Raw genomic sequence first — 23,278 nt, 5'->3', positions numbered from 1 at the left:
TCTGTACGAAACTGTACCAGTCAAGCTGATCATGGAGTTAGTGATTGATGCAAAGACCATGTCAACATTGAAGAATACTTTAGACAGATAGTTAAACAAAGGGGAAGGATATGGGAATGTAGTGGACGTTTCGGATTACATCTGCGGCTTGAATGGAGGAAAAGCATCTACCTTGGGCTGAAAACTGGTTGGGCTGTATATCCTATTTTCTATTATAATTCTGTAACATTTATACACTATGCCTTAAGGGAGCTTTGCTAAGTTATTTTTCAATACTTTTTCAATTGTCTACAAAATCCCATCAGCACTGAATAGAAATTTGTGGCCATCTCCCAAGGCCTTTGCTTCGCAGAAAACCAGCCACAATGCTGCATCACATCTTTGCAATTACGTGTTTTAGTCTTAGCAAGTTACACATTCCATTCTCATTTCATTTGCGAAAATGTAATTTTTTATATTTTATTTTTAGGTTTGCTTTTAATATCACATCGAGAAAGACATTATGACTGTAATAGAAAATAACAGCTCCCACCTTTCTCGCTGACGCTTTCACTTTCAATTTCCACATCTTCGCAGCTGGTATATTCCGGCGTTGATGCTCCTTCCTCCTCCGAGCTACTGACTGACATTTGTCTTTTCTTTCCAACTTTCTTCATTCTGTGTGGTTTTGGTGGAGGTGGTCTAATAGATTCTGATTGGTCAGAACTAAGAGAATCATTACGCAGCATTGTTTCATTTCGCTCCCGCTTAGTTCGAACCACAGCAGAACTGGGATCCAGGTGACATTGCTTTCTGGAGGTATCGTATTCCTTTAGCTCCAAGTGTTCTGTCGGAACTGGGCTGCGTCTAGATGTTGGTGGGCTATGACTGCTCGGATGCTGCTGCCTAGAAACAGCCATTTGTGCATCTGCAGTTCTTTCAACAGGGGATTCCCGCTCTTGTGCCCCCTGTTGCTGTGTCCTTCTTGGCAATCTGGCCTCTGCCACCTGATCCTCCTCAGCCTCTGTGTGAGGCAGGGATACATCGCTGTGCCTTCTTTCATGCCGTGCTCTTGACACTTTAGCATGAATGCGCATCTGTTGCTCCTCTGGTTGAGGTTTAACAGGATACCTTGCCAGATTGGGATCACTCTTATATCGATTCTGGGATTCCTCTTCGTTCCTTTGTTTTTCCTCATCTACAGCCTTTTCCACTTCTAATTTTTCGCCCACGTCCTGGTAGTCCTGTGAACGACCTTTCTCTAAGCGTCGACTTTCTCGCCGTTCTCTATGTTCCCTTTCATCGCCTGGCCTCTCACCTTGCTGAGGGGATGGCTTTGGTATCCGCTTTCGTTCACTTTTCTGTCCTTTTCCATTCTGTTCTGAAACTGATGAACTCTTCTTCCTGCAAAGAGAATCGTTGACAGCATGTAACTATTTTGCACTTAATGCTTTATTTAAAGATGGCTGCAAATAGCAAAATAAAGTTGAGTCCATAAAACGGGAGTGAAGTGGTGTGCTGTATTTGGATTTTCAGAAGGCAATCAATAAGGTCGCACACAGGGGCATTAGGCATGGGATTGGGGGTAATATACTGGCATGGATTGAGAATTAGTTAACAGACTGAAAACAGAGAGTCAGAATAAATGGGTCATTCTCAGGTTGGCAGGCTGGGGTACCACAAGGATCAGTGCTGGGGCCACAGCTGTTTGCAATCTATAGAAATGATTTGGATTTGAGGACCAAATGTAATATTTCCCAATCGGCTGATGACACAAAAGTAGGTGGGAATGTAAGTTGTGAGGAAGATGCAAAGAGGCTTTGAGGGGATTTTGACAGGTTAAGTGAGTGAGCAAGAACATGGCAGATGGAATATAATGTGGGAAAATGTCAAGTTATCCACTTTGGTAAGAAAAACAGAAAGACAAAGTATTTCTCAAATGGTGAGAGATTGGGAAGTGTTGATGTCCAAAGGGACCTGGGTGTTCATAAGTCACTGAAAAATAACATGAAGGCACAGCGAGCAATTCGGAAGGCAAATGGTGTGTTGACCTTTATTGCAAAAGGATTTGAGTACAGGAGTAAAGATGTCTTGCTGCAATCGTATAAAGCCTTGGTGAGACCACACGTGGAGTACTGTGTACAGTTTTGGTCTCCTTACCTCAGGAAGGATATACTTGCCAGAGAGGGAGTGCAATGAAGCCTCACCAGACTGATCCCTGGGATGGAGAGATTGAGAAAGCTGGGCCTGTATTCTTTAGAGTTAAGAAGAATGAGAGGTGATCTCACTGAAGCAGACAAATTTCTTACAGGGCTTGACAGGGTTGGTGCAGGAAGGATGTTTCCCCTGGCTGGGGGGTCTAGAACCAGCGGACACAGTCTCAGAATAAGGGGCAGGCCATTTAGGACTGAGATGAGGAGGAATTTCTTCAGTCAGAAGGTGGTGAATCTGTGGAATTCTCTACCCCAGAGGGATGTGACGGCTCAGTCATGATGTTCAAAACAGAGATGATTGATTTCTAGATATTAAAGATATCAAGGGATATGGGGATAGTGTGGGAAAATGGCGTTGAGGTAGAAGATCTGCCCTGGTCTAGTTGAATGAGGAGCAGGCTTGCGGGGCCGAATGGTCTCCTCCTGCTCCTATTTCCTATGTTCTTATGTTCCTACGTCTGTTAGAAACTAGAAACTAGGCCCTTCGAGCCTGCTCCGTCATTCATTATGATCATAGCTGATCATCTAACTCAGTAACCTGTTCCCGCTTTCGCCCCATACCTTTTGATCCCTTTAGACCCAAGAGCTATATCTAACTCCTTCTTCAAAACATACAAAGTTTTGGCCTCAACTGCTTTCTGTGGAAGCAAATTCCACAGGCTCACCACTCTCTGGGTGGAGTAATTTTTCCTCATCTCAGTCCTGAAAGGTTTACCCCGTATCCTTAGACTATGACCCCTGGTTCTGGACTCCCCCACCATCGGGAACATCCTTCCTGCATCTACCCTGTCAAGTCCTGTTAGAATTTTATAGGTTTCTATGAGATCGCCCTCACTCTTCTGAACTCCAGCAAATATAATCCTAACCGACTCAATCTCTCCTCAAATGTCAATCCCGCCATCCCAGGAATCAGTTCAGTAAACCTTCGCTGCACTCCCTCTATGGCAAGAACATCCTTCCTCAGATAAGGAGACCAAAACTGCACACAATATTCCAGGTATGGCCTCACCAAAGCCCTGTATAATTGCAGCAGGACATCCCTGCTCCTGTACTCGAATCCTCTCGCTATGAAGGCCAACATACCATTTGCCTTTTTTACCGCCTGTTGCATCTGCATGCTTACCTTCAGCGACTGGTGTACGAGAACACCCTGGTCTCACTGCATATTCCTCTCTCTCAGTTTATAGCCGTTCAAATAATCTGCCTTCCTGTTTTTGCTGCCAAAGTGGATAACCTCACATTTATCCACATTATACTGCATCTGCCATGCATTAGCCCACTCACTCAACTTGTCCAAATCACCCTGAAGCCTCTCTGCATCCTCCTCACAACTCACCCTCCCACCCAGTTTTGTGTCATCTGCAAATTTGGAGATATTACATTTAGTTCCCTCATCTAAATCATTAATGTATATTGTGAATAGCTGGGGTCCTAGCACCGATCCCTGTGGTACCCCACTCGTCACTGCCTGCCATTCGGAAAAAGACCCATTTATCCCTGCTCTTTGTTTCCTGTCTGCCAACCAATTTTCTATCCATCGCAATACACTACCCCCAATCCCATGCACTTTAATTTTACATGCTAATCTCTTATGTGGGACTTTGTCGAAAGCCTTCTGAAAATCCAAATAAACCACATCCACTGGCGCCCCCTCATCAACTCTACTAGTTACATCCTCGAAGAATTCTAGTAGATTTGTCAAGCATGATTTCCCTTTTGTAAATCCATGCTGACTCTGTCCGATTCTACCACTGTTCTCCAAGTGCTCTGCTATAAAATCTTTGATAATGGACTCTAGAATTTTCCCCACTATCGACATCAGGCTGACTGGTCTATAATTCCCTGCTTTCTCTCTACCTCCCTTCTTAAATAGTGGGGTTACATTAGCTACCCTCCAATTTGTAGGAACTGTTCCATAGTCTATAGAATCTTGGAAAATGACCACCAATGCATCCACTATTTGTAGGGCCACTTCCTTAAGTATTCTGATGCATACCATCAGGCCCTGGGGATTTATCGGCCTTCAATCCCATCAATTTCCCCAACACCATTTCTCTACTAATACTGATTTCCTTCAGTTCCTCTCTCTCACTAAGCCCTGTGTTCCCCAACATTTCTGGTATGATATTTGTGTCCTCCTTTGTGAAGACAGAACCAAAGTATGCATTTAACTGGTCAGCCATTTCTTTCTTCCCCATAATCATTCCCCTGTTTCTGACTGTAAGGGACCTACATTTGTCTTCACCAATCTTTATCTCTTCACATACCTATAGAAACTTTTACAGTCAGTTTTTATGTTCCCCGCAAGTTTGCTCTCGTACTCTATTTTCCCCTTCTTAATCAATCCCTTGTTCCTCCTTTGCTGAATTCTAAACTGCTCCCAATCCTCAGGTTTGTTGTTTTTTCTGGCGAATTTGTATGCCTCTTCCTTGGATGTAATGCTATCTCTAATTTTCCTTGTAAGCCATGGTTTGGCTACCTTTCCCATTTTACTTTTGTGCCAGACAGGAATAAATAATTGTTGCAGTTCATCCATGTGCTCTTTAAATGTTTGCCATTGCCTATCCACCGTCATCCCTTTAAGTAACGTTTCCAAATCCGTCATGGCCAACTCACACCTCATACTTTCGTAGCTTCCTTTACTAAGATTCAGGACCCTTGTCTCAGAATTAACTATGTCACTCTCCATCTTGATGAAGAATTCTATCATATTATGGTCGCTTATCCCCAAGGGGTCTCGCACCACTAGATTGTCAATTATTCCTCTCTCATTACACAATTCCCAGTCTAAGATGGCCTGCTCTCTAGTTGGTTCCTCAACGTATTGGTCCAGAAAACCATCCCATATACACTCCAAGAATTCCTCCTCTAGGGTGTTGTGACTAATTTGATTTGCCAAATCTATATGCAGATTAAGGTCACCCATAATTACAGATGTTCCTTTATCGCATGCATCTGTAATTTCCTGTTTAATGCCATTCCCAACATCACCACTACAGTTTGGGAGTCTATATACAACCCCCACTAACGTTTTTTGCCCCTAAGTGTTTCTCAGCTCAGCTCAGTTAACAAGTGAAGTCGGATGGCGATGACAAATCCAGTAATAAAAATACCAATATGAGAAATTAAGTCAAATTCAGATGAAAAATCCACAAAATAATTCTGAAATGAACAAGATTCCTGCATTCCTTTGCAACAACAGAACGTGTATATTGGGCTGGACTGACATGCCTGAACCTTCCTTTGAAATGAAATGTAAAATCTAACAATTCCAGGCAGATCTGTCACTAAACTAAAGGGAATCTGCAATTGACTCTGAATCAAGTGAGATACAGATCAGCCATGATTCAACGGAGGAGCTTCGAAGGCTAAGTGACCATCACCTGTTCCTATGAATCTCAGAGCTGGCACATCTGGGTAATGGTCACCTGGATGTGTATTCAATAAAATCCAGAACAGCCACACCCATCGGCATTGAATACCCCAATTGCCCAACCAGAGAATGATTTCTTGTGTCTCCCACAATGAGTGCTTCAGAGGTGGGAGTCAGAGTAGAGAAATTAAAACAAGACTCGGGAATTAAAAGGTGCATTTGTTGACAAGGCAGTTACGAGATGGCACAATACTTGCACATTCTCAAATGCAGTGCCATTGAGTGAAACAACAATGTCAGCGAGGTCTCAGGCAGCTGCCTGCAATAAAGATGGCGCTGTTCAATTTTACACAGAAAAGCAAATAAACTCTGCATTGGCAAACAAAGTCAGTCGATAAAGCTCAAACCCCTCCCCCCCCCACCAATGGCCTATTGTCGTCCCCGCACCCTCCCCCCACGGCCCCGCCCGCTGCTTCAGTCATTGCTTGTCCTCCCTGCTCCCTCCCGCCCAACTACTCACTGCTTAAATCGCCATTTGTGCCCCCCATTTCCGCCTGATCCCCCCTCGCTGCTTGTTCCCCCCCTTTGCCACTTGTTCACCCCCTTCGCCTCTTGTCCCCTACGCCCTCGCCGCTTGTCCACTCGCCCCCTCACGCATGTCCCCTCACTGCTTGTCCCCTCCCGCCTCGCCCCCTCCGCTTGTTACTTCCTACCTTGCCACTTGTCCCCTCGCTCCTCGCCGCTTGTCCCCTCCTCCCTCACACTTGTTCTCCCCACCACTCAACCAGTCAGTGGAAAATTCTATTAGCTTTCCTAATTACTTGCTGTACCTGCAGACTAAACATTTGTGATTCATGCACTAGGACACCCAGATCCCTCTGTATCGCAGAGCTCTGTAATCTCTCACCATTTAGATAATATGCTTTAATATTCTTCCTGCCAAAATGGACAATTTCACATTTTACCAATTTATACTCCATTTGCCAGATCTTTGCACATTCACTTTACCTATCTATATCCCTTGAATACAAAAGTAGACATGTTATGCTTCTGCTATAGAGGGCATTGGTGAGACCACGGCTGGAATTTTACAGTGGGCAGACGGGAGCCGGACTCCGATGTAAATGTCGGTGACGATCCCGCTTCCGCCCAGCCTGGGGATCCGTCCCTTATTTTACGGATCCCCTGGCTTTAATTGATCCGAGGCGGGACTTCCACCCACTTGAAGGAGGAGGTCCCGCCTCAGTGAGCTGCTGGCCAATCAGCGGGCCAGCAGCTCTCAGTCTCAGCTGCGCCACCGGGAGCAGTGACTACTGCTGGGACTGTAGCCCAGCCGACTGAGGAGGATACCAAGGAGCCGGGACTGAAGGCAAGTTTGGGTTGCCTTAGCAGGGGAGTCGGTCATGCCCTGGTGAGGCTAGGTTGGTCGTTTTGGGGGAGGGGGGGGCGTGCTGAATCCCGGGGTGAGGTTGGGAGGTGGGGCGGCCCTCAATCGGGTACCCTGTGCCCAACTGCCATGCCCCCATCCCCGGGGTGCGGAAAGGCCGGCAGCTAAAGCTGGGCGGCCTTTCACGTCCCCGGCACACCCACCTGCCACAGGTAAAATACCCGTGGAGGTGGGCGAGGGTCCTTAAGTAGCCACTTAAGGGTCTTGATTGGTCTCGGGTGGGCGGGCCGCTTCTCACACCCCGCCCCCCCACCGGATCTCCGTAAACTTGGTCGGAGGCGGAATCGGGGTGGTTAGGCCTCCCAGACCCTGTCGCTCAATTTTACACCGGCCCCACGCCACCATCCAATCCGCTGAGGCGACATAAAATTCCGGTCCGCATCTGGAGTACTGTGTCCAGTACTGGTCTCCTTATTTAAGAAAGAATGTAAATGTGTTGGAAACAGTTCAGAGAAGGTTTACTAGACTAATACCTGGAATGGGCGGGTTGCCTTATGTGGAAAGGTTGGACAGGTTAGGCTTGTACCCGCTGGAGTTCAGAAGAGCAAGAGGCGACTTGATTAAACCATATAAGATCGTGAGGGATCTTGGCAGGGTGGATGTGGAAAGGATGTTTCTTCATGTGGGAGAATCTAGAACTAGAGGTCAATGTTTAAAAATAAGGGGTCCCCCATTTAAAACAGAGATGAGGAGAAATTTTTCCTGTCAGAGGGCCGTGAGTCTTTGGAACTCTCTTCCTCAAAAGGCGGTGGAAGCAGAGTCTTTGAATATTGTTAAGGCAGAGGTAGATAGATTCTTAATAAGCAAGGGGGTGAAAGGTTATTGGGGGTAGGTGGTAAAATGGAGCAATCAGTTCAGCCATCAATTAATTGAAAGGCAGAGCAGGCTGGAGGGGCCGAGTGGCCTACTCCTCATAATTCAAATTCTTATGTTCGCTTGCTTGCAGTGAAAATGATGACATCATGGTGTGTGCTGATGTCAACAGAACATTCATGAGTTGATTCTTGCACATTTACAAATGAGAGCTTGCACGTATGCTGGCCGCACTGGCAATGTTGCCAAGAGACACAGCGGAAATTAATAAGGATCCAGGCGTCATGTTCCTACAGAATGCCAGATTGCAACTGGCACGGGACAGCGCAGTGCACTGTGTCCCTGTTTAAAATCATCAGGACAGCACAACGCAGGGTATCCTAGTTTAAAATCATCAGGACAGCACAACGCACTGTGTCCCTGTTTAAAATCATCAGGACAGCAGAACGCAGGGTATCCCAGTTTAAAATGAGCGGAACAGCACAACGCACTGTATCCTAGTTTAAAATCATCAGGACAGCAGAACGCACTGTATCCCAGTTTAAAATCATCAGGACAGCACAACGCACTGTATCCGAGTTTAAAATAATCAGGACAGCACAACGCACTGTATCCTAGTTTAAAATGATCGGAACAGCACAACGCACTGTATCCTAGTTTAAAATCATCAGGACAACACAACGCACTGTATCCGAGTTTAAAATCATCAGGACAACACAATGCACTGTGTCCTAGTTTAAAATCATCAGGACAACACAACGCACTGTATCCGAGTTTAAAATCATCAGGACAGCACAACGCACTGTGTCCCTGTTTAAAATCATCAGGACAGCACAACACACTGCATCCTAGTTTAAAATCATCAGGACAACACAACGCACTGTATCCTAGTTTAAAATCATTAGGGTAGCACAAAGCACTGTATCCTAGTTTAAAATCATCAGGACAGCACAACGCACTGTATCCCAGTTTAAAATCATCAGGACAGCACAACGCACTGTATCCCAGTTTAAAATCATCAGAACAGCACAACGCACTGTATCCCAGTTTAAAATCATCACGACAGCACAATGCACTGTGTCCTAGTTTAAAATCATCAGGACAGGACAACGCACTGTATCCCAGTTTAAAATCATCACGACAGCACAATGCACTGTGTCCTAGTTTAAAATCATCAGGACAGGACAACGCACTGTATCCTAGTTTAAAATCATCAGGACAGCACAACGCACTGTATCCCAGTTTAAAATCATCACGACAGCACAATGCACTGTGTCCTAGTTTAAAATCATCAGGACAGGACAACGCACTGTATCCTAGTTTAAAATCATCAGGACAGCACAACGCACTGTATCCCAGTTTAAAATCATCACGACAGCACAATGCACTGTGTCCTAGTTTAAAATCATCAGGACAGGACAACGCACTGTATCCTAGTTTAAAATCATCAGGACAGCACAACGCACTGTATCACAGTTTAAAATCATCAGGACAGCTCAATGCACGGTGTCCTAGTTTAAAATCATCAGAACAGCACAACGCACTGTATCCCAGTTTAAAATAATCAGGTCAGCACAACGCACTGTATCCTAGTTTAAAATCATCAGGACAACACAACGCACTGTATCCTAGTTTAAAATCATTAGGGTAGCACAACGCACTGTATCCTAGTTTAAAATCATCAGGACAGCACAATGCACTGTGTCCTAGTTTAAAATCATCAGGACAGCACAACGCACTGTATCACAGTTTAAAATCATCAGGACAGCACAATGCACTGTGTCCTAGTTTAAAATCATCAGGACAGCACAACGCACTGTATCCCAGTTTAAAATGATCGGGACAGCACAACGCACTGTGTCCTAGTTTAAAATCATCAGGACAGCACAACGCACTGTATCCCAGTTTAAAATCATCGGAACAGCACAACGCACTGTGTCCTAGTTTTAAATCATCAGGACAGCACAACGCACTGTATCCCAGTTTAAAATCATCAGGACAGCACACCGCACTGTATCCCAGTATAAAATCATCAGGACAACACAACGCACTGTATCCCAGATTTAAATCATCAGGACAGCACAACGCACTGTATCCCAATTTAAAATCATCAGGACAGCACATCGCACTGTATCCCAGATTTAAATCATCAGGACAGCACAACGCACTGTATCCTAGTTTAAAATCATCAGGACAGCACAACGCACTGTATCACAGTTTAAAATCATCAGGACAGCACAATGCACGGTGTCCTAGTTTAAAATCATCAGAACAGCACAACGCACTGTATCCCAGTTTAAAATAATCAGGTCAGCACAACGCACTGTATCCTAGTTTAAAATCATCAGGACAACACAACGCACTGTATCCTAGTTTAAAATCATTAGGGTAGCACAACGTGTATCCTAGTTTAAAATCATCAGGACAGCACAATGCACTGTGTCCTAGTTTAAAATCATCAGGACAGCACAACGCACTGTATCACAGTTTAAAATCATCAGGACAGCACAATGCACTGTATCCCAGTTTAAAATGATCGGGACAGCACAACGCACTGTGTCCTAGTTTAAAATCATCAGGACAGCACAACGCACTGTATCCCAGTTTAAAATCATCGGAACAGCACAACGCACTGTGTCCTAGTTTTAAATCATCAGGACAGCACAACGCACTGTATCCCAATTTAAAATCATCAGGACAGCACATCGCACTGTATCCCAGATTTAAATCATCAGGACAGCACAACGCACTGTATCCCAATTTAAAATCATCAGGACAGCACATCGCACTGTAGCCCAGATTTAAATCATCGGGACAGCACATCGCACTGTATCCCAGTTTTAAATCATCGGGACAGCACATCGCACTGTATCCCAGTTTTAAATCATCAGGACAGCACATCGCACTGTATCCCAGTTTAAAATCATTGGGACAGCACATCGCACTGTATCCCAGTTTCAGATCATCAGGTCAGCACATCGCACTGTCTAATAGTTTAAAATCATCAGGACAACACAACGCACTGTATCCTAGTTTAAAATCATTAGGGTAGCACAACGCACTGTATCCTAGTTTAAAATCATCAGGACAGCACAACGCACTGTATCCTAGTTTAAAATCATCAGGACAACACAACGCACTGTATCCTAGTTTAAAATCATTAGGGTAGCACAACGCACTGTATCCTACTTTAAAATCATCACGACAGCACAATGCACTGCGTCCTAGTTTAAAATCATCAGGACAGTACAACGCACTGTATCACAGTTTAAAATCATCAGGACAGCACAATGCACTGTGTCCTACTTTAAAATCATCAGAACAGCACAACGCACTGTATCCGAGTTTAAAATCATCAGGACAACACAACGCACTGTCTCACAGTTTAAAATGATCAGGACAGCACAACGCACTGTATCCGAGTTTAAAATAATCAGGACAGCACAACGCAACATATCCTAGTTTAAAATCATCAGGACAGCACAACGCAACATATCCTAGTTTAAAATCATCAGGACAGCACAACGCACTGTATCACAGTTTAAAATCATCAGGACAGAACATCGCACTGTATCCGAGATTAAAATAATCAGGACAGCACAATGCACTGTGTCCCAGATTAAAATCATCAGAACAGCACAACGCACTGTATCCTAGTTTAAAATCATCAGGACAGCACATCGCACTGTATCACAGTTTAAAATCATCAGGACAGAACATCGCACTGTATCCGAGATTAAAAGAATCAGGACAGCACAACGCAACATATCCTAGTTTAAAATCATCAGGACAGCACAACGCACTGTATCACAGTTTAAAATCATCAGGACAGCACAACGCACTGTATCACAGTTTAAAATCATCAGGACAGAACATCGCACTGTATCCGAGATTAAAATAATCAGGACAGCACAATGCACTGTGTCCTAGTTTAAAATCATCAGGACAGCACAACGCACTGTATCCTAGTTTAAAATCATCAGGACAGCACAATGCACTGTGTCCTAGTTTAAAATCATCAGGACAGCACAACGCACTGTATCCGAGTTTAAAATCATCAGGACAGCACAACGCACTGTATCCGAGATTAAAATAATCAGGACAGCACAACGCAACATATCCTAGTTTAAAATCATCAGGACAGCACAACGCACTGTATCACAGTTTAAAATCATCAGGACAGAACATCGCACTGTATCCGAGATTAAAATAATCAGGACAGCACAATGCACTGTGTCCCAGATTAAAATCATCAGAACAGCACAACGCACTGTATCCTAGTTTAAAATCATCAGGACAGCACATCGCACTGTATCACAGTTTAAAATCATCAGGACAGAACATCGCACTGTATCCGAGATTAAAAGAATCAGGACAGCACAACGCAACATATCCTAGTTTAAAATCATCAGGACAGCACAACGCACTGTATCACAGTTTAAAATCATCAGGACAGCACAACGCACTGTATCACAGTTTAAAATCATCAGGACAGAACATCGCACTGTATCCGAGATTAAAATAATCAGGACAGCACAATGCACTGTGTCCTAGTTTAAAATCATCAGGACAGCACAACGCACTGTATCCTAGTTTAAAATCATCAGGACAGCACAATGCACTGTGTCCTAGTTTAAAATCATCAGGACAGCACAACGCACTGTATCCGAGTTTAAAATCATCAGGACAGCACAATGCACTGTGACCTAGTTTAAAATCATCAGGACAGCACAACGCACTGTATCACAGTTTAAAATCATCAGGACAGCACAACGCACTGTATCCCAGTTTAAAATCATCAGGACAGCACAATGCTCTGTGTCCTCGTTTAAAATCATCAGGACAGCACAATGCTCTGTGTCCTCGTTTAAAATCATCAGGACAGCACAACGCACTGTATCACAGTTTAAAATCATCAGGACAGCACAACGCACTGTATCCCAGTTTAAAATCATCAGGACAGCACAATGCTCTGTGTCCTCGTTTAAAATTATCAGGACAGCACAATGCACTGTGACCTAGTTTAAAATCATCAGGACAGCACAACGCACTGTATCACAGTTTAAAATCATCAGGACAGCACAACGCACTGTATCCCAGTTTAAAATCATCAGGAAAGCACAACGCACCGTATCCCAGTATAAAATCATCAGGACAACACAACGCACTGTATCCCAGATTTAAATCATCAGGACAGCACAACGCACTGTATCCCAATTTAAAATCATCAGGACAGCACATCGCACTGTATCCCAGATTTAAATCATCAGGACAGCATAACGCACTGTATCCCAATTTAAAATCATCAGGACAGCACATCGCACTGTATCCCAGATTTAAATCATCGGGACAGCACATCGCACTGTATCCCAGTTTTAAATCATCGGGACAGCACATTGCACTGTATCCCAGTTTTAAATCATCAGGACAGCACATCGCACTGTATCCCAGTTTAAAATCATTGGGACAGCACATCGCACTGTATCCCAGTTTCAAATCATCAGGTCAGCACATCGCACTGTATCCCAGATTTAAATCATCAGGACAGCACAACGCACTGTATCCCAATTTAAAATCATCAGGACAGCACATCGCACTGTATCCCAGATTTAAATCATCGGGACAGCACATCGCACTGTATCCCAGATTTAAATCATCAGGACAGCACAACGCACTGTATCACAGTTTAAAATCATCAGGACAGCACAACGCACTGTATCACAGTTTAAAATCATCAGGACAGAACATCGCACTGTATCCGAGATTAAAATAATCAGGACAGCACAATGCACTGTGTCCTAGTTTAAAATCATCAGGACAGCACAACGCACTGTATCCTAGTTTAAAATCATCAGGACAGCACAATGCACTGTGTCCTAGTTTAAAATCATCAGGACAGCACAACGCACTGTATCCGAGTTTAAAATCATCAGGACAGCACAACGCACTGTATCCGAGATTAAAATAATCAGGACAGCACAACGCAACATATCCTAGTTTAAAATCATCAGGACAGCACAACGCACTGTATCACAGTTTAAAATCATCAGGACAGAACATCGCACTGTATCCGAGATTAAAATAATCAGGACAGCACAATGCACTGTGTCCCAGATTAAAATCATCAGAACAGCACAACGCACTGTATCCTAGTTTAAAATCATCAGGACAGCACATCGCACTGTATCACAGTTTAAAATCATCAGGACAGAACATCGCACTGTATCCGAGATTAAAAGAATCAGGACAGCACAACGCAACATATCCTAGTTTAAAATCATCAGGACAGCACAACGCACTGTATCACAGTTTAAAATCATCAGGACAGCACAACGCACTGTATCACAGTTTAAAATCATCAGGACAGAACATCGCACTGTATCCGAGATTAAAATAATCAGGACAGCACAATGCACTGTGTCCTAGTTTAAAATCATCAGGACAGCACAACGCACTGTATCCGAGTTTAAAATCATCAGGACAGCACAATGCACTGTGACCTAGTTTAAAATCATCAGGACAGCACAACGCACTGTATCACAGTTTAAAATCATCAGGACAGCACAACGCACTGTATCCCAGTTTAAAATCATCAGGACAGCACAATGCTCTGTGTCCTCGTTTAAAATCATCAGGACAGCACAATGCTCTGTGTCCTCGTTTAAAATCATCAGGACAGCACAACGCACTGTATCACAGTTTAAAATCATCAGGACAGCACAACGCACTGTATCCCAGTTTAAAATCATCAGGACAGCACAATGCTCTGTGTCCTCGTTTAAAATCATCAGGACAGCACAATGCACTGTGACCTAGTTTAAAATCATCAGGACAGCACAACGCACTGTATCACAGTTTAAAATCATCAGGACAGCACAACGCACTGTATCCCAGTTTAAAATCATCAGGAAAGCACAACGCACCGTATCCCAGTATAAAATCATCAGGACAACACAACGCACTGTATCCCAGATTTAAATCATCAGGACAGCACAACGCACTGTATCCCAATTTAAAATCATCAGGACAGCACATCGCACTGTATCCCAGATTTAAATCATCAGGACAGCATAACGCACTGTATCCCAATTTAAAATCATCAGGACAGCACATCGCACTGTATCCCAGATTTAAATCATCGGGACAGCACATCGCACTGTATCCCAGTTTTAAATCATCGGGACAGCACATTGCACTGTATCCCAGTTTTAAATCATCAGGACAGCACATCGCACTGTATCCCAGTTTAAAATCATTGGGACAGCACATCGCACTGTATCCCAGTTTCAAATCATCAGGTCAGCACATCGCACTGTATCCCAGATTTAAATCATCAGGACAGCACAACGCACTGTATCCCAATTTAAAATCATCAGGACAGCACATCGCACTGTATCCCAGATTTAAATCATCGGGACAGCACATCGCACTGCATCCCAGTTTTAAATCATCGGGACAGCACATCGCACTGTATCCCAGTTTTAAATCATCAGGACAGCACATCGCACTGTATCCCAGTTTAAAATCATTGGGACAGCACATCGCACTGTATCCCAGTTTCAAATCATCAGGTCAGCACATCGCACTGTATCCCAGTTTTAAAACATCAGGACAGCACATCGCACTGTATCCCAGTTTGAAATCATCAGGTCAGCACATCGCACTGTATCCCAGTTTAAAATCATTGGGACAGCACATCGCACTGTATCCCAGTTAAAAATCATTGGGACAGCACAACGCACTGTATCCTAGTTTAAAATCATCAGAACAGCACAACTCACTGTATCACAGTTTAAAATGATCAGGACAGCACAACGCACTGTATCCGAGTTTAAAACAATCAGGACAGCACAACGCACAGTATCCGAGTTTAAAATAATCAGGACAGCACAACGCACTGTATCCGAGTTTAAAATCATCAGGACAGCACAACCCACTGCATCACAGTTTAAAATCATCAGGACAGCACATCGCACTGTATCCCAGTTTTAAATCATCAGGACAGCACATCGCACTGTATCCCAGTTTTAAATCATTGGGACAGCACATCGCACTGTATCCCAGTTTCAAATCATCAGGTCAGCACATCGCACTGTATCCCAGTTTAAAATCATCAGGACAGCACAATGCACTGTGTCCGAGTTTAAAATCATCAGGACAGCACAACGCACTGCATCACAGTTTAAAATGATCAGGACAGCACAACGCACTGTATCCCAGTTTAAAATAATCAGGACAGCACAACGCACTGTATCCGAGTTTAAAATAATCAGGACAGCACAACGCACTGTATCCTAGTTTAAAATCATCAGGACAGCACAATGCACTGTGTCCTAGTTTAAAATCATCAGGACAGCACAACGCACTGTATCACAGTTTAAAATCATCAGGACAGCACAACGCACTGTATCCCAGTTTAAAATCATCAGGAAAGCACAACGCACTGTATCCCAGTATAAAATCATCAGGACAACACAACGCACTGAATCCCAGATTTAAATCATCAGGACAGCACAACGCACTGTATCCCAATTTAAAATCATCAGGACGGCACATCGCACTGTATCCCAGATTTAAATCATCAGGACAGCACAACGCACTGTATCCCAATTTAAAATCATCAGGACAGCACATCGCACTGTATCCCAGATTTAAATCATCGGGACAGCACATCGCACTGTATCCCAGTTTTAAATCATCGGGACAGCACATCGCACTGTATCCCAGTTTTAAATCATCAGGACAGCACATCGCACTGTATCCCAGTTTAAAATCATTGGGACAGCACATCGCACTGTGTCCCAGTTTCAAATCATCAGGTCAGCACATCGCACTGTATCCCAGTTTAAAATCATTGGGACAGCACAACGCACTGTATCCCAATTTAAAATCATCAGGACAGCACATCGCACTGTATCCCAGATTTAAATCATCGGGACAGCACATCGCACTGGATCCCAATTTTAAATCATCGGGACAGCACATCGCACTGTATCCCAGTTTTAAATCATCAGGACAGCACATCACACTGTATCCCAGTTTAAAATCATTGGGACAGCACATCGCACTGTATCCCAGTTTCAAATCATCAGGTCAGCACATCGCACTGTATCCCAGTTTTAAAACATCAGGACAGCACATCGCACTGTATCCCAGTTTGAAATCATCAGGACAGCACATCGCACTGTATCCCAGTTTAAAATCATTGGGACAGGACATCGCACTGTATCCCAGTTTAAAATCATTGGGACAGCACATCGCACTGTATCCCAGTTCAAAATCATCAGGACAGCACATCGCACTGTATCCCAGTTTAAAATCATTGGGACAGCACATCGCACTGTATCCCAGTTTTAAATCATCAGGACAGCACAACGCACTGTATCCTAGTTTAAAATCATCAGAACAGCACAACTCACTGTATCACAGTTTAAAATCATCAGGACAGCACAATGCACTGTGTCCGAGTTTAAAATCATCAGAACAGCACAACGCACTGCATCACAGTTTAAAATGATCAGGACAGCACAACGCACTGTATCCCAGTTTAAAATAATCAGGACAGCACAACGCACTGCATCACAGTTTAAAATCATCAGGACAGCACAATGCACTGTGTCCTAGTTTAAAATCATCAGGACAGCACAACGCACTGTATCACAGTTTAAAATCATCAGGACAGCACAACGCACTGTATCCCAGTTTAAAATCATCAGGAAAGCACAACGTACGGCATCCCAGTATAAAATCATCAGGACAACACAACGCACTGTATCCCAGATCTAAATCATCAGGACAGCACATCGCACTGTATCCCAGTTTTAAATCATCGGGACAGCACATCGCACTGTATCCCAGATTTAAATCATCAGGACAGCACAACGCACTGTATCCCAATTTAAAATCATCAGGGCAGCACATCGCACTGTATCCCAGATTTAAATCATCATACAGCACATCGCACTGTATCCCAGTTTTAAATCATCGGGACAGCACATCGCACTGTATCCCAGTTTTAAATCATCAGGACAGCACATCGCACTGTATCCCAGTTTAAAATCATTGGGACAGCACATCGCACTGTGTCCCAGTTTCAAATCATCAGGTCAGCACATCGCACGGTATCCCAGATTTAAATCATCAGGACAGCACAACGCACTGTATCCCAGATTTAAATCATCGGGACAGCACATCGCACTGTATCCCAGTTTTAAATCATCGGGACAGCACATCGCACTGTATCCCAGTTTTAAATCATCAGGACAGCACATCGCACTGTATCCCAGTTTAAAATCATTGGGACAGCACATCGCACTGTATCCCAGTTTCAAATCATCAGTTCAGCACATCGCACTGTATCCCAGTTTTAAAACATCAGGACAGCACATCGCACTGTATCCCAGTTTGAAATCATCAGGACAGCACATCGCACTGTATCCCAGTTTAAAATCATTGGGACAGGACATCGCACTGTATCCCAGTTCAAAATCATCAGGACAGCACATCGCACTGTATCCCAGTTTAAAATCATCAGGACAGCACATCGCACTGTATCCCAGTTTAAAATCATTGGGACAGCACATCGCACTGTATCCCAGTTTTAAATCATCAGGACAGCACAACGCACTGTATCCTAGTTTAAAATCATCAGAACAGCACAACTCACTGTATCACAGTTTAAAATCATCAGGACAGCACAATGCACTGTGTCCGAGTTTAAAATCATCAGAACAGCACAACGCACTGCATCACAGTTTAAAATGATCAGGACAGCACAACGCACTGTATCCCAGTTTAAAATAATCAGGACAGCACAACGCACTGCATCACAGTTTAAAATCATCAGGACAGCACAATGCACTGTGTTCTAGTTTAAAATCATCAGGACAGCACAACGCACTGTATCACAGTTTAAAATCATCAGGACAACACAACGCACTGTATCCCAGATCTAAATCATCAGGACAGCACAACGCACTGTATCCCAATTTAAAATCATCAGGACAGCACATCGCACTGTATCCCAGATTTAAATCATCAGGACAGCACAACGCACTGTGTCCCAATTTAAAATCATCAGGACAGCACATCGCACTGTATCCCAGATTTAAATCATCGGGACAGCACATCGCACTGTATCCCAGTTTTAAATCATCGGGACAGCACATCGCACTGTATCCCAGTTTTAAATCATCAGGACAGCACATCGCACTGTATCCCAGTTTAAAATCATTGGGACAGCACATCGCACTGTATCCCAGTTTCAAATCATCAGATCAGCACATCGCACTGTATCCCAGATTTAAATCATCAGGACAGCACAACGCACTGTATCCCAATTGAAAATCATCAGGACAGCACATCGCACTGTATCCCAGATTTAAATCATCGGGACAGCACATCGCACTGTATCCCAGTTTTAAAACATCGGGACAGCACATCGCACTGTATCCCAGTTTGAAATCATCAGGACAGCACATCGCACTGTATCCCAGTTTAAAATCATTGGGACAGCACATCGCACTGTATCCCAGTTTAAAATCATTGGGACAGCACATCGCACTGTATCCCAGTTTAAAATAATCAGGACAGCACATTGCACTGTATCCCAGTTTAAAATCATCAGGACAGCACATCGCACTGTATCCCAGTTTAAAATCATTGGGACAGCACATCGCACTGTATCCCAGTTTTAAATCATCAGGACAGCACAACGCACTGTATCCTAGTTTAAAATCATCAGAACAGCACAACTCACTGTATCACAGTTTAAAATCATCAGGACAGCACAATGCACTGTGTCCTAGTTTAAAATCATCAGAACAGCACAACGCACTGTATCACAGTTTAAAATGATCAGGACAGCACAACGCACTGTATCCCAGTTTAAAATAATCAGGACAGCACAACGCACTGTATCCGAGTTTAAAATAATCAGGACAGCACAACGCACTGTATCCTAGTTTAAAATCATCAGGAGAGCACAACCCACTGCAACACAGTTTAAAATCATCAGGACAGCACATCGCACTGTATCCGGGTTTAAAATAATCAGGACAGCACAATGCACTGTTTCCTAGTTTAAAATCATCAGGACAACACAACGCACTGTATCCTAGTTTAAAATCATCAGGACAGCACAACGCACAGTATCACAGTTTAAAATCATCAGGTCAGCACATCGCACTGTATCCCAGTTTTAAAACATCAGGACAGCACATCGCACTGTATCCCAGTTTTAAATCATCAGGACAGCACATCGCACTGAATCCCAGTTTAAAATCATTGGGACAGCACATCGCACTGTATCCCAGTTTCAAATCATCAGGACAGCACAACGCACTGTATCCTAGTTTAAAATCATCAGAACAGCACAACTCACTGTATCACAGTTTAAAATCATCAGGACAGCACAATGCACTGTGTCCGAGTTTAAAATCATCAGAACAGCACAACGCACTGCATCACAGTTTAAAATGATCAGGACAGCACAACGCACTGTATCCCAGTTTAAAATAATCAGGACAGCACAACGCACTGCATCACAGTTTAAAATCATCAGGACAGCACAATGCACTGTGTCCTAGTTTAAAATCATCAGGACAGCACAACGCACTGTATCACAGTTTAAAATCATCAGGACAGCACAACGCACTGTATCCCAGTTTAAAATCATCAGGACAGCACAACGCACTGTATCCCAATTTAAAATCATCAGGACAACACAACGCACTGTATCCCAGATCTAAATCATCAGGACAGCACATCGCACTGTATCCCAGTTTTAAATCATCGGGACAGCACATCGCACTGTATCCCAGTTTTAAATCATCAGGACAGCACATCGCACTGTATCCCAGTTTAAAATCATTGGGACAGCACATCGCACTGTGTCCCAGTTTCAAATCATCAGGTCAGCACATCGCACGGTATCCCAGATTTAAATCATCAGGACAGCACAACGCACTGTATCCCAGATTTAAATCATCGGGACAGCACATCGCACTGTATCCCAGTTTTAAATCATCGGGACAGCACATCGCACTGTATCCCAGTTTTAAATCATCAGGACAGCACATCGCACTGTATCCCAGTTTAAAATCATTGGGACAGCACATCGCACTGTATCCCAGTTTCAAATCATCAGTTCAGCACATCGCACTGTATCCCAGTTTTAAAACATCAGGACAGCACATCGCACTGTATCCCAGTTTGAAATCATCAGGACAGCACATCGCACTGTATCCCAGTTTAAAATCATTGGGACAGGACATCGCACTGTATCCCAGTTTAAAATCATTGGGACAGCACATCGCACTGTATCCCAGTTCAAAATCATCAGGACAGCACATCGCACTGTATCCCAGTTTAAAATCATCAGGACAGCACATCGCACTGTATCCCAGTTTAAAATCATTGGGACAGCACATCGCACTGTATCCCAGTTTTAAATCATCAGGACAGCACAACGCACTGTATCCTAGTTTAAAATCATCAGAACAGCACAACTCACTGTATCACAGTTTAAAATCATCAGGACAGCACAATGCACTGTGTCCGAGTTTAAAATCATCAGAACAGCACAACGCACTGCATCACAGTTTAAAATGATCAGGACAGCACAACGCACTGTATCCCAGTTTAAAATAATCAGGACAGCACAACGCACTGCATCACAGTTTAAAATCATCAGGACAGCACAACGCACTGTGTCCTAGTTTAAAATCATCAGGACAGCACAACGCACTGTATCACAGTTTAAAATCATCAGGACAACACAACGCACTGTATCCCAGATCTAAATCATCAGGACAGCACAACGCACTGTATCCCAATTTAAAATCATCAGGACAGCACATCGCACTGTATCCCAGATTTAAATCATCAGGACAGCACAACGCACTGTGTCCCAATTTAAAATCATCAGGACAGCACATCGCACTGTATCCCAGATTTAAATCATCGGGACAGCACATCGCACTGTATCCCAGTTTTAAATCATCGGGACAGCACATCGCACTGTATCCCAGTTTTAAATCATCAGGACAGCACATCGCACTGTATCCCAGTTTAAAATCATTGGGACAGCACATCGCACTGTATCCCAGTTTCAAATCATCAGGTCAGCACATCGCACTGTATCCCAGATTTAAATCATCAGGACAGCACAACGCACTGTATCCCAATTTAAAATCATCAGGACAGCACATCGCACTGTATCCCAGATTTAAATCATCGGGACAGCACATCGCACTGTATCCCAGTTTTAAAACATCGGGACAGCACATCGCACTGTATCCCAGTTTGAAATCATCAGGACAGCACATCGCACTGTATCCCAGTTTAAAATCATTGGGACAGCACATCGCACTGTATCCCAGTTTAAAATCATTGGGACAGCACATCGCACTGTATCCCAGTTTAAAATAATCAGGACAGCACATCGCACTGTATCCCAGTTTAAAATCATCAGGACAGCACATCGCACTGTATCCCAGTTTAAAATCATTGGGACAGCACATCGCACTGTATCCCAGTTTTAAATCATCAGGACAGCACAACGCACTGTATCCTAGTTTAAAATCATCAGAACAGCACAACTCACTGTATCACAGTTTAAAATCATCAGGACAGCACAATGCACTGTGTCCTAGTTTAAAATCATCAGAACAGCACAACGCACTGTATCACAGTTTAAAATGATCAGGACAGCACAACGCACTGTATCCCAGTTTAAAATAATCAGGACAGCACAACGCACTGTATCCGAGTTTAAAATAATCAGGACAGCACAACGCACTGTATCCTAGTTTAAAATCATCAGGAGAGCACAACCCACTGCAACACAGTTTAAAATCATCAGGACAGCACATCGCACTGTATCCGGGTTTAAAATAATCAGGACAGCACAATGCACTGTTTCCTAGTTTAAAATCATCAGGACAACACAACGCACTGTATCCTAGTTTAAAATCATCAGGACAGCACAACGCACAGTATCACAGTTTAAAATCATCAGGTCAGCACATCGCACTGTATCCCAGTTTTAAAACATCAGGACAGCACATCGCACTGTATCCCAGTTTTAAATCATCAGGACAGCACATCGCACTGAATCCCAGTTTAAAATCATTGGGACAGCACATCGCACTGTATCCCAGTTTCAAATCATCAGGTCAGCTCATCGCTCTGTATCCCAGTTTAAAATAATCAGGACAGCACATCGTACTGTATCCCAGTTTAAAATCATTGGGACAGCACATCGCACTGTATCCCAGTTTCAAATCATCAGGTCAGCACATCGCACTATATCCCAGTTTTAAAACATCAGGACAGCACATCGCACTGTATCCCAGTTTGAAATCATCAGGACAGCACATCGCACTGTATCCCAGTTTAAAATCATTGGGACAGCACATCGCACTGTATCCCAGTTTAAAATCATTGGGACCG

General features: G+C 43.7%; 1 protein-coding gene across 16 annotated transcripts in view; it reads right to left on the bottom strand.

Moving 5' to 3' along the window:
* LOC137353703 (regulating synaptic membrane exocytosis protein 3-like) overlaps positions 1-23,278 on the bottom strand; it is a 1,492,914-nt gene that overhangs the window by 673,066 nt on the left and 796,570 nt on the right. For all 16 annotated transcript variants that reach the window (XM_068020069.1, XM_068020075.1, XM_068020096.1 and 13 more), the window contains one exon: positions 533-1,383. In XM_068020069.1, coding sequence (XP_067876170.1) covers positions 533-1,383 — 851 coding nt within the window. The remainder of the gene's footprint in view (positions 1-532; positions 1,384-23,278) is intronic.

This window comes from Heterodontus francisci, chromosome 3 (assembly GCF_036365525.1).
Source record: "Heterodontus francisci isolate sHetFra1 chromosome 3, sHetFra1.hap1, whole genome shotgun sequence".
Lineage (NCBI taxonomy): Eukaryota > Metazoa > Chordata > Chondrichthyes > Heterodontiformes > Heterodontidae > Heterodontus > Heterodontus francisci.
Note: the sequence above shows the minus strand (reverse complement) of the source record. Positions and strands in the feature narration are given on the sequence as shown.